Source organism: Neophocaena asiaeorientalis, unplaced genomic scaffold (genome assembly GCF_003031525.2).
Source record: "Neophocaena asiaeorientalis asiaeorientalis breed wild unplaced genomic scaffold, Neophocaena_asiaeorientalis_V1.1 scaffold226, whole genome shotgun sequence".
Taxonomy (NCBI): domain Eukaryota; kingdom Metazoa; phylum Chordata; class Mammalia; order Artiodactyla; family Phocoenidae; genus Neophocaena; species Neophocaena asiaeorientalis.
The window spans coordinates 6,314,623-6,327,703 of record NW_020173037.1 but is presented as its reverse complement, the minus strand read 5'-3'; the positions used below and the strand labels follow the sequence as shown (position 1 = coordinate 6,327,703).

The window sequence follows — 13,081 nt, the reverse complement described above, 5'->3', positions numbered from 1 at the left end:
AAATGAGTGAATGCATGTGTGCATCTGGCACACAGTAAGTATAAAATAAATGTTAGCTTAGCTGCTATCACTGTGAACGGGGCCTGGCACACAGTGGGTGCGAAAGTGAGCATTTGTTGAATGAACGATTACCGCATTTTTATCTGGGACTGTGTTGGTTACCATTACGTTTTACTGTATGGCAGTAAGACCGTGCTAGGTGGCTTACCCCGATAGTACCATGTGGTGATATTCTCTCAATCTTTCAGTAAAAGAGCATCACACGGTGCCATTCCAGAAAGTACAACAAAGGAGACCAATCTCTTCTCACCGTGCAGTATAAATAAGGCTTTGAGTGGAAGCAGGCTTGCAGTTTCCAGCAACAAGACTTCCTGTTTCGGATCTGACATGTTTCTGGCACCATATCATGCTATAAGAAAGAGGTTGTCCAAAAGGAGGATGAAGTATTTGGGAGGATGCTACCAAAAACAAAATTCAAATTGGAGTGGGAGAATGAGGAGGGGGACTAGTTAGAACTACTGTAAACATGAAGACAATAAAAAGAAACTTAGGAATTGAAACTCTATAAGTACATGTAATGAACATGCCTTGGGAAGGGCGCATCTTATGCATGAAGTCTTAAGCTAAAGCAAGGAAAATTATGCCATCATCTTCATAAAAATGTGGATAAGTCAGCAGGGAAAGTTACATGGGATCATGGGTTAAATTTCAAAGAAGGTGATGTAAAAAAATAAGTATAACTATATAGTATTTGAAGATCTCAAAGAAAATTTAAGAATTATACTCCTTTTGATAAAACAAACAGATTGAGTGTCTTCTCAGGTTCCTTAAAGTGAAAGATCCATGCTAACAGAGCTTTGCTTCCTTTCCTAATGGACAGATTTATACTCAATGACTTGAAAGATTTAATCCAGTTCTTCAAAATGTCAGTATGTTTTCATTCAGAAAACAGAAACTCTCTGGAGCCTGAAAAAAATAAATGCTATATATGATCTCAAAAAGGAAATGGAGTAGATCTAAACTGAGCTTCTTATGTTTCTAATTGGTCAGGTTTGCCCTGAATATACCAAAATATATTTCAACACCTGTCCTACCATTAGGAGATTTTAATGACCAGAAGTCTCTTCCTGTAACATCGTTGTTATATTTAGTCTCAGTGTTATTTTCTGAGTAATAATAATAGGGAAGTGAGAATCTCCATCTTAATAACTCTGTACCTTCCTATTTGTACTTTTATTTGGTACCACTACTTTTACTCTCAAAATTATTCAATAATTGTTTGTCCTCAACTCTTTTTAAAAAGTTTCCATCCCAGTCTAAATGTAACTTCTCTGTTAATCTTTTTCTACATCTGTTGTTCAAGTCTCAGAACCATCTCAATGCTCTGAACTTCTAGTCTTACATTTTTCTTGTTTTGAGGTTCCCAGAATAGAGCGTGCTCTTCCAGACTAGACGTGCGAAAAATGTTCTCACCTTTTTCTCTATGTGTCAGGTGTCAGATACTGGAAAATGTTCACCGTGCTTTCAAAGGAATACCAGAAATAAAAGAGCCCCCCCCCCCCCCAAAATAATGACTTTCATACTTTTCATTCCACGTCCATGCAGGATTTAGGTACTGTGGTAAATGAGGTGAGAGCTGATGTGATGTGGAAATGGTGCGCTTAGGTAAGGATTGCCAGCAAGCTTGAATGTACTTCTCAAATTGTTCTCTTAGTAGATGGATTCAGAAAAACTTGTCTACAACGTGATACATCAGGGGAATGTTCTGAAACAAGCATTTGAAACTACACTGAGTTTCAACTACACAGTATATAGTTTTACAGCTTTTTGCTTTATAGAAATTCAGAATTTACTTGGAAATTCATTTGAAAAACAAAACTCCTACATGGAATCAGAAATCATTGCTCCTGATTTTCTGATACCAGACACCATGTGGAGGGCTTTTAGTAAATGGAGTGATATTTTCATGGTATTGGAAAGTCTTAGTTCTGTTGATTACTGTTTCATAAATTTGTTTCTGTCTCTGCATTGGCATTTAAAATAGAGCTAATGACTCAATAATATAATAGAAGCAGAATAAAGACGGCATGAAATGTAGCATTGCAGTTATGAGCTGTCACGTACTAACCTTGGGCCACTCACTGGGCATTGTCTTGGTCCAGGTGCCCCAGAAAGCAGAGCCTGTGGTGAAAGCTCGCATGTTAATGCCAGGAGAGCTGGCCCAGGGAATCCAGAGCAAGGGGGACCACGGCAGGGAAGCAGGGAGAACGGAACACAAGGTGCATGTTTCCAGGCTTGCCGTAGCTTTGCAGCCAGTCACCGCTGCTTGTGGGGCACAGGGGACTTCTCTACAAAGGCCGCAGGGACCGCCGGGAGCCAGTCCTCTCCACCCGGCCATACTTCCCCCACGCTCTCAGGGTCTGTTACCAGCCCTTCTGCACAGACTCAGCAAGGCAGAACCTCTTCGGCTCTGGCCCCGGGCCAGAGCCTCTTGATGTCAGTTGGTGTGGGCTTGGGGCACCTCTGACTGTACCTGTGGTGGCAGCAGGAATGGTGGGTCTGGCGACTTTATCACCATGAGCACTGTGGAATTAAAGGCCAGTGGCCAAGGCCTGAGGGTCAAGCAGGCGGAGCAGACCTGGGGAATATGTGATTGGATCCATCACAGCCAGGTTACTTAACTTCTTTGTATCTCAGTTTTGTCATCTGTAAGATGGGAGTAACAGTTGTCACCATATTACAAGACTGTTATAAAAATTAAGTGGCTTAATATATTTAACGTGGTTAGGAAGTGCCTGCAAAGGTTAGAACTCGTTTGAACCATTATGGCATCATTATCTTAAGTGTGGAGCCATCAAGTGTGACTTTTAAGTGTGACTACTTAAACTAATACAGAGTGCATTTGAGTTAATAAGTTTGGTGTGTTGTTTAAAAAAGCAAACACACATTTCACTGTAGCTGTACCCTTAACAGCAGAGGGAGACTGCTGCTACCGTACGAGTCACGCCATTGGGCCTTGGTATAGGACAGCGTTTATGAGGACAGGATCAAGGTAAATGCATAGCCCTGTTGCTGAAAATGTCAGTTATTAAAGTTAACAACAGAAGCATGATATACAGTTCTTCCCCAAATAAATATATCACTAGGACAAAGATGTGAATATAAATTCAGTTCCCAAGTGGAGCCTAGATTCTAAGCGGTGGGTATAGTGTTCTACTTGGGACACTATAGCCAAGTGGGATGATATTTTCTCTGTCTCCTCCTCCAGAGGCCACGTGTTCAAGCAGCCACTCTGTGCCCAGATCATATTTCCTCTCCATGCCATTCAGATCTGCAGCAGAGTGTTTACCACTCAAGTTCAAGTGACGGGAGCTGACCGAGAGGGGTTTCCCTTCCCTGTTCAGCTCTGTGTGCCCCCAGGTTGTAATGCACATCCATTGAAAGCACCAACAGCAGTTGTTTCCTTTTCTCTGGGTGTTGATGGGCTGCGCTCCCTGGTCTCCTTTCAGTGCACGCGAGCCGCTTTCCCAGCCCCAGTGCTCAGTACGTTTCTTTCAGCCTGGCGCAGCATGGAGGCGGACTGCCTTAGACCATCTCACATTTCCACAGTCAGCCTTGGGGCTGGAAGATAAATAAACACATACTCCCTCTCCAGTGTCTCCTGACCTTGTTCCTGGAGAATGGAGGATGCGTAGTAAGCTAGGAGCTCACCTTGCTCTATTTTTATTGGCTACACATTACTCTGCGTGTGAACAGCGGTGACAGCTGTGCTCAGCGCGTGTTACCGCCCTTCACATTATGCTATAGCTTTTAAAATGCTTTGCTCTACATGAAACAGCAAAAGTCTTTGCTTTCATCGACCAAACTTACGCAATTTCTTTCATTACCAAAAAAAAAAAAAGTGACTTTTAATCTTACATTGAGCCAAGCAGTAAAAAGTGGACATTTTACTTTGACGATATTACCCTGTCTTATAGTGATTTATTATCTTCTAAGAAATATCAAATTAACTCTCTGTTATAAACATTTCCATTTTTAGCTCCTTTAAAAAAAAAACAAAAACAGAGTATCCAATATTCCTTCAGAGAACACCCAGAAATGTAAGGTTTTCTTCGCTTTTACAGGAGATACAATGTGGTACTGTTTCATGAATCCCATGAGGTCCCCCCATCCTCCCCCAGCAGCAGTTTTCTGGTTTTCTTCTAATGGTTTCCCTAAATAGATCCCATTTCCTATAGCAGTGCCAATGATTGCTTTATACTTCACATTCTATCTTTGATTTTTCTTGTGTTAGTGGTTTTGGGAGCCTAATATTACTCATTTCTGCTCTTCGTTCACTATGTTCAGACAGTGTTGGATGTCTGCTTTCAGTTTTTAAATAGAAGAAATAATAACTACCTAGTTTGAAAAGCTCTTTGGGATTATGGGTTTGGTTAATATCCTCTGAAAACAATTTTTAAAAACTGTAGTAGAAGATTATAAATGACTTTTTATGTGATTGCATCCCCTGGTGCTTTGAAATCAAAACACGAGAAAGAGTATAACGCACTTGGTCAGAAAGGCTAATCCTGAGTTGATGCCATTTACATTTAGCTTTAAATAAGTCAGCCTATTTATTCCTTCAAACTTTGCTTCAGGTTTTAACTTGAGAATACATGGAAATTTTAAGTCCTAGGATGCTTAGATATATTTTGAAAAGTTATAATGCCTAAATTTAGCTGACTTCTAAGAATAACTGTGACAAACGTAAGGAGTAAGGAAATGAAGTTAGTTATTTTTAATAAAATCATGTTATTACAACAATTACGAATAAGGTTCATCTAATATGTGGTCCAGATGAAGTGAACTGGGGTCCTTAGTGGAATAACGCAAATACTGTGCCTTCCAGACTGTGGGGTAGGCAAACAAGCCACACGCAGAACATCGGAGATCTGACCCCCCACTTATTATTTGCGATGGAGTATAAAACAGTAGCCGTAGAGTCTGCCCCCTCACTTTTTGTGGGTGATGGAGTATATGGGTGACGCAGTGTGTCATAGTGGAAAACTCTTCTGCTAGGAATCTAGACCTTGATTCTACACCCAGATGTACTGCATGACCAGTAAAAAGTCTGTTTCTTCAGTCATAACATGAGGGGTTCAGATGTGATGCCTTCAAGGGACCGTCCCAGGACGGAAATTCTAGGACTCTGTGCACTGTCATTCAATTTCAGATGGCAGCGCGGCAGAAAGCCAAGCCACAGGGTGCATTCTAAGAACGCTGCGCCAGCACGCGGCCTGTTGAGATCCCTGGAGCCAGCTCCTGGACCGGGCTGCGGTTGGGTGGAGCTGTAAAAGGTACAAGGATGACATTAACCTGAAAGCAGTCTGTGGCTGAGAGGGTGGGGCTGGAGCACTGGGATCTTGGCTTATTTTTCTCCCCGGGCTCAAGACTGTCCAAACACAGGGGGAATGACCAGGATTGTTCTGACCTACATTTATCTTTGTTTGGCAACTCAGAATTCTTCAAAAAGAGGCCATAAGTTAATTTATAGCCAGATCTCTTGATTCTTGGTCAATCTACATGTTTCTTAATTGAATAAAAATCTTGAGGAAGGACAGGTTCCAGCATTTAAGTATTGGTCTCCTGGTTATTTCTGTACATTTTTTTTTCTTCGTAAGAGCTTCTGCTCCTATTTTAATTCTGCTCCAGTTTTAATCCACTATAAGACTATGAATTTTCCCCTTTCAGAAGCCTTCAAACCATTCTCTAAAAGCTGAATATTCTTCCTGCTCTCAAGTCATTGCCTTCTCTAGGGAGATGATCTATTTAACCAAGCAAATATAGTTTAATTTTTGTTAATTAGACATTGCCTGAGGACTTCTTATATGCCAGCCCTAAGCTATAAAGACACTAAAGGTAACCAAGATGTGTACTGTCTCGTAGCTCACAGCCCCATGGAGTTAGTCCCCTGGCAACAAAACCTGCCTGGAACCAGAAAGCTACCACAGGGTGCCCAGAGGCTAGAGACAGCCCTGACTAAAGGGAACTGAGGGGTGTAAGAAACATTTTAACAAGTAAAAGGGAAGGAAGGCAGTCTGGACAAAGAGGTGCAGATGTATGTGACATGCACCGGGGCACAGGAAGTGGGCATGGTGAGGCCAGAGACTCTCACAGCAAAATCACTGTGGCTTCCGCTCCCCTAGAAAGCAGGCAGTAGTGTAAGATAGAGGTCATCTCTTTATGTGTCTCTACATTTCAGGTCCTCCAGAGATAAACTTTCAGAGGAGTTGTGAATATCTTGATAGTAATAGAAGAAGCCACCTGCGTAGAGTCCACCAGAGAAATGGAACCAACAGATATATATATAGACAGAGACATACTGAGATATAGACAGAGGCATGGGGAGAAGGAGGGGGGTGGAGAGAGGGGAGGATTTATTATAGGAATTGGCTCATATGATTATAGAGGCTGAGAAGTCCCAAGATCTGTACTTGGGAAGCTGGAGACCCAGGAGTTGTTTGTTTTTTCTTCATAAAAAACAATATTCAAACAATAACAAATGGCATAGTTCCTGTCCAAAAGCTGGCAGGCTTGAGACCCAAGAAGAGCTGATGTTTCAGTTGGAGTCTGAAGGCAGGAAGACTGGTGTCCCAGGTCAAGCAGTCAGGCAGGAAGAGTTCCTTTTTACTCTCAGGAAAGTCAGCCTTTTTGTTCTATTCAGACCTTCAACTGATTGGATGAGGCCCATCCACAGTAGGGAGGGCAATCTGCTTTATTCATTTTACCAATTTGAATTAGTTTTGTCCAAAAACACCCTCACAGACACACCCAGAATATTTTTCCAAATATCTGTGGCCCAGCTAAATGGACACATAAAATTAACTGTCAGGACTTCCCTCATGGCGCAGTGGTTGAGAGTCCGCCTGCCGATGCAGGGGACACGGGTTCGTGCCCTGGTCCGGGAAGATCCCACATGCCACGGAGCAGCTGGGCCCGTGAACCATGGCCACTGAGCCTGCACGTCCGGAGCCTGTGCTCCGCAACGGGAGAGGCCACAACAGTGAGAGGCCCGCGTACCGTAAAACAAACAAACAAACAAACAAGAAATTAACTGTCAAACCACCTCCCTGTGTTTTAAGGCTTAATTATAAAGCATCCAGGAATATTCTGCCAGCCTGATTCCTAAATTGCCAGGTCACCGGGACTCTTGTTTTTTTTTGAAAGCCTCACAATACCATAGAAATTCTGTACAGTATCTCAACGCCATTGAGATACTGTCATCACTCTGCTTTGATAATATATTGACATTTTCAGAATTGATGGCTTACTCATCATTATGATTCAGAATATATTTATATTTGTTATGGGGGTTACATACACATGCTAGAAAGTCACGTTTCCTGGGTTTGAATCCCAGCCCTGCCTTTTAGTAGCTGTGTAATTTCGAGCCTCTAGCTTTGATTCTCTGTGCCTTTGTAGGTAATAATAATACTTTAACTCTTTGTTGTTGTGAAAATTAAATCAGTTAATACACGTAAAGATACAGGTAGGTTACAGGCACATAGAATATACTCAAAACAATAGTTTTTCCTGTAGCCACATATCTTTTATTTAAAATGCTGTTTCAGCCCTGGCTCAGTATTACTTAAGTGCTGATACTTTTTGAGGAAAGAGTCCTCAGGAGCAGTAACATTGCATGTATTCAATTAGCATACACTTTGGATAGACTAAAACCAAAACTTCAAAGCTTTAGTTGGCTTGAGAATGACACCAGATTTAGAAAATGAGTAAGAGAAGATGAAATAGAAAGTAACACATTTATAGAATATGCATAGGCAGTGGAGTATTTGATTCACTTCACTACTTCAGTTTAGTTTGCCACAGTCAGAGAAACTGTCCATATTTTAGATGGTTCTTTGGCATCTTAACGTTAAAAACATTTATAAACAAACCAACAGTGGGTGGCGGTGGAGAAATGCTAAATGATGCTCTTTGTTAGGTTTTGAGCCGGTAGGAGTAACAGGCGGATCGATTGGGGCTAGACTACCTTTGGGTTGAAGGCATTCACCTGACTGATGGAAAACCAACCTTGGGTAAGTCACTCGGACTCAGGGCTCCTATGCCAGATGACAGAGCAGCCAAACTGCCCAGCTGTTCTTTTCTGGGTGTGCTATTTCTGATCTGTCCGAACAACCACATCTTTCAGTGAGTGACTTCAGATCTGTTTAGGTAAGTCTGTTCACAAAACATGAAATACATTTGCAGGATGATGTGTGAGGAAATCCTTCGGTTCTTTGAACTTGATGAGTGCTTCAGTGTCCTTAGGGAGGTCTTTACTTGTGCAGCTCACGTTTATGCGACTCTTCAGGGCACTGACTGCTGCTGTCTGTAGTTCAGAGCCAGTTCCGAAGCTGTGGTGTGTCCCCAGTGTTCGCAGGGCCTCTTATGCCATGTCTATAACACAGTTTTCCGGTGGTGTAAAAGTACATCCACAGAACTGTGCACGTGTATCTCCATCAGGAACACTGTTGTGTCTTGAAAAATAACTTCTCAGATTTTCAAGTTCCCGTGTCTGAAACTAGTCTGCAGTGAAAGAGCATTCAGACTCAGCTCTTTGAAGCTGGCTGTATTAGTCCATTTGACTATTTCCTTGGGAAAATTCTTCTTTTAACTAAAAGGGAAATGCTTTGCCCGTTTATCTAGTGACTAAAGATAGCTGAGGATTAAGTTTGAATGGAGTGATTACTGCTTTCAGAAACCCGAATAATGAAAAGTATGCTGCTGCTGTTGTTGTTTGAACTCTTCCACAGCTCTGCACTCGAACTGCCCCCAGGAATTTGCTCCTCCCATCTCGTTCCTAATTTTTAAATTCCTATACGGATTTCTATGCGTTCGTAATACTTACATTAATTCTGTGTCTTTGAAAAACTTCGGAGAGGAAAGTTTAATCATCGAGCCTGTATATTTTTATTGTTATCCATTATTATTATCATTCTTAGCCGTGCTTGTAGTGGCATGGGCTCTTTTCAAATATTATTATAAAATTCTTTAATCATAAGGCTATTGTGATGAAGCCAATTTCAGTCTATTATGAAAACTCTGCACTTTTTCATGTTTGAGAGCCAAACTCAGAATGCATTGAGCTGTGCCTCAGTGTATCTTCCATTGTCCTTTTCTTTCAGAAATCATGCCATCCACTTAATACTTCAGTACAGCCGAACTGCAATATGTATATACGTGGTACGCAAAATGAGCCATTTTGTTTTAAAACAGATTGCAGACGAAAGGAAACCATTCATTTCTTGCTTGCTTGCTGTAATTACTAGAGCACTAATTACTCCAAATCACTGACATCCAGGGTCAGGAGAATGACAACAGAAACATCAAAGAATAGATGTGGCTCTCTTGCTGTGACAGATTTTGCGTAGTTCCAACCACAGTATTTTTTTTTTTATGGCTACTGTTTTCCAGTTTGATGGTGGAAAAAAACAAAACAAAACAAAACAAACATGCACGCAGTCAAGATTGCTGAATGTTTACTATTATTTCATTCGCAGTTTGACGGTGAGAACATGTATATGAGCATGACAGAGCCGAGCCAGGACTATGTGCCAGCCAGCCAGGTGGGTTAATTAATCTTCTCTGCCTTGTTTCAAATTGTAATTAAACAAATTCAAAGAGTTGCATTGCAAATGAGTAGCACTATCAGTAACTGCCGCAATCAGGAATAATCATAATTTATAAACAAAGCATTCAAGCCTTGTTTTCAGTTAATGAGATCGAGCTGATAAAACACCAGCGTTGGCATTTGTTGAAAGATAATACCTTGTTTCCTCTCCAGAACGGCAAGCAGCTGTTTTGCCAGCATGATCTTTCCTAAACAGTTGTTTTACCTTTAGGAAATAAAGTCTTTACAGGTGCAGGTTATTTGAGCTTCTGACTATAGATGAGTTAATCATGATAAGCTACACATGTCGCAAATAGCTTTAATGATCAATTATTGGGGCAGTTTTCAATAAAATGCTCCACTGATCTCCAGCATCGCAGGGCCAGAAAGTGCTCTATGTCTGTTTTCAAGCCAAAATCCGCGATATGATGGGAAACCTTTGAAGGGCACGTTTGTATCCATTTCCCTGGGAACGGTTGACAAGGTATTTCATCATGAGAAGTGACAACAAAAGTCCAATGAAAATGTAAGTGGTTACATTTATAGACGTGAAGGCTTGGCTATTTATTTTTAGATACTTAAGACCAGGCCCCTTGATCCACAGAGGGCGTTTGAAGCAAAGTGGTAACTGCCCTAGGGGGCCACTATAATATGATATGTAAGAAACTTGTAAGCAAAAACAAATAAATGAATAAATGAAAGTGAGGCAGAGTTCACAGGAGCATTGTGTGGACTTGCACATATTTTTTTCTGGAAGAGTAAAACCATGGTAGCTTGGAGTTTCATGTGTCAGTAACTATAGCATAAACTCAGACATTGAAAACAGTTGTTTTCATATCCGCCCCAATAGATGTGATAACTGGGAAGGGTGGGGGAATAGGGAACAAAAATAGAACGATTTTTCTTCATGATGCTTGTCAGTGAATTAAATCTAATGTATGTGTCAGGGGTGCACTTTATGGGGCTTTGAAATTTCTCTAAGAACAAAATGTCTCAGGCTTAACTCAAAACAGAGGCAGGCCTGCCTCTCCATGAACTTTGCATTTAGAAGTCATTATGATCACTGCCTTCTCTGGCAGACATTCTGGAAACTATACTATATTGTTCAGATGAGAAGGTCATCATTAAGTTCAAAGATCCGGACTACATTTCCTTCCATTCAACTGAGTCGATCACTCTCGGAATACCTTTGGAAGGCTGGGCTTTGCATTTAGAATTTTTACTTAACTGAATTCATTCAGCTAAGTAGCCGGCAGGATCCATAGGTAGTTCTGAGTAGGACTGTTTGATTAAAAAATGAAAAATGTTACTATTAATTTTCTTCCAACCATCAATCCCAAAACTGTACTGACAAGTTTAGTATTACTATTAGATTAAAGCAACCTGGTATCATCTCTTTGTTGCCTTTAGGGTTTTGAAGTGTAAGGGCTAATTGAATTTGTTTGAAACAGTAGAAACACAAACTCAATAAATGATTGCTGTTATAAAGCAGCTGCTCCCTTTCAGAGAATCATTATGTCCGTCTTAAAGACTTTTGGATAAAGGATTGGAAATTCAAAGGATATACATTATAACAACTTAGATTTTTAAATTCAAGTACAATGAATAATATTAAACCCTGACTAAAATCAAACAACTAACGTTATTTTTCTTAATATTTAAGTCGAGTTACCAAGAATGTTTTAAATACCAGTGATAATTCATGAAGGAGGAAAGAGCTCCAGATACGTTATGTGCTTTGTAAAGATATAGCCGGTTTGTGTGCCTGAAGCAAACTATTTTTTAATAATGCAGCACATATGAAAATGTTTTTAGAATGTGCTATTTCAAAAATTCCACTAATGTAAAATAATACACACTCTGGCAGAGAATCAGCTTCACAAATTACGTAAGTTGAATGGCCTTAGCTAAATTTTACACTTGACATTCCTTTTGTTTACTGTAATATGGTATATTCAAGAATTCATTACCTGGTATTCTTTTGGGAATTTTAATCAATTTACCCCTTTCGGCAACTATAAATAAGATTTTAGTCATCCTGCAGGAAAAAAAATAGCTTTGTTCTTTTTCCTACATAACATCAAACATCTGCATAGTTGAGTAATCCAAGACAACTTGCCTCTTAGTATCTCTCAACAATTTTAATTCCTGTTCAATTGTCAAATCAGTACATGCTTTGGGACCCAACAGACTAAGGTGCTAAGCAGTAGCATATGGCACACTACTGCTCCTGTGATGTCGCTGCAGGCAAATAGCATGATTCTAAACTTGAAATGATTTTTATAGAAAGCCAGTGCTGGAATGGCTCCAGAAATGGAAGGACGCTGTAAAAATTAATGATATTCTTTTAGACAGTCCCAGAGGGCTCTCTGGCACTATCTACTACGTGAATTCTATACCTCTTAAGCTAGTGTATACAAATCCTTAAGTTTTTTTGCATATAATTTTGTAATCGATAGGCAGCTTTTACATCGAATATACCACCCTGTAATAAGCCTGACAAGTATGCAATAAAAACCCATGACATTTCCACTTCTCCCGGCTTCGTTCTTACAATATTGACTGTTTTCTCCTATAATAGCCCTAAGTGTGCCACTCAGTGCTTTAGAGACCATTTAGCTTTTTCTTACTCTGGGTAGCGTTTGAACCATGCAATGCAAGATTTCTTGGTGGGTTTCTAGACCCTGGCTAAGGGGGCCCATGTTGCTTGATACCTCATGAACTTGCAGGTTCCCTTTTGTAGAGTTTGGGGGAAAATGTGAGTGGCTAATGGAAGGGAAGCCAGACATGAGGAGGGGCCACTGGCCATCACACACTCCTTTGTCATTCTTAACGTGTCATGTTTGATTGACCAACATGCCGAAGGACACGACAAGGAGGTGGAAGGGGATTGGGCTGCCCGCCAGAGCTCTGCGCCTTCTCCAGAATAGCCCAGGCCCACTCATGCTGGGGATCGATCCTTCTCTTTCCCTGAAAAACTCAAGCTCCTTTCTCCAGCCCTTACAATTCTAGTACCTTCTGTAATTCCTTATATGTGATTGATTATGCTCAAGATATAAATGTTCATTTGAACTAAGTACATCAAAGGAAACAGGAGTCCGGTTCTCTTGATAGGAACTTTCTATGGCACCAAGGTCATTTATCTATTTATTTACTTATTTTTCCAGTTTTCTTTTCCTCATTCTTTTTCTTCTATGGAAGTTACAAAAATATCATTTTCCATGACTACCTATTCATTCCATGCTTTCCACCCACACTGGCAACATTCTTTACCAGTTCCATGGACATAGGAACTCTTCACTTCTCACCTGTGTCTCAGTTCAGGAACTGTGTGGAAAAGATTGAGAAGGACTGTTTTTTTTTTTAATATGTGTGTGTGTGTGTGTGTGTGTGTGTGTGTGTGTGTGTGTGTGTGTGTGTGTGTTTTAATGT

General features: G+C 40.6%; 1 protein-coding gene across 1 annotated transcript in view; it reads left to right on the top strand.

The window, feature by feature from the left end:
• Positions 1–13,081, top strand: part of TOX (thymocyte selection associated high mobility group box) — a 184,973-nt gene that overhangs the window by 23,526 nt on the left and 148,366 nt on the right. The window contains exon 2 of the mRNA XM_024742660.1: positions 9,540–9,605. Within this exon, the coding sequence (XP_024598428.1) occupies positions 9,555–9,605 (51 nt within the window). The 5' untranslated portion in view covers positions 9,540–9,554. The remainder of the gene's footprint in view (positions 1–9,539; positions 9,606–13,081) is intronic.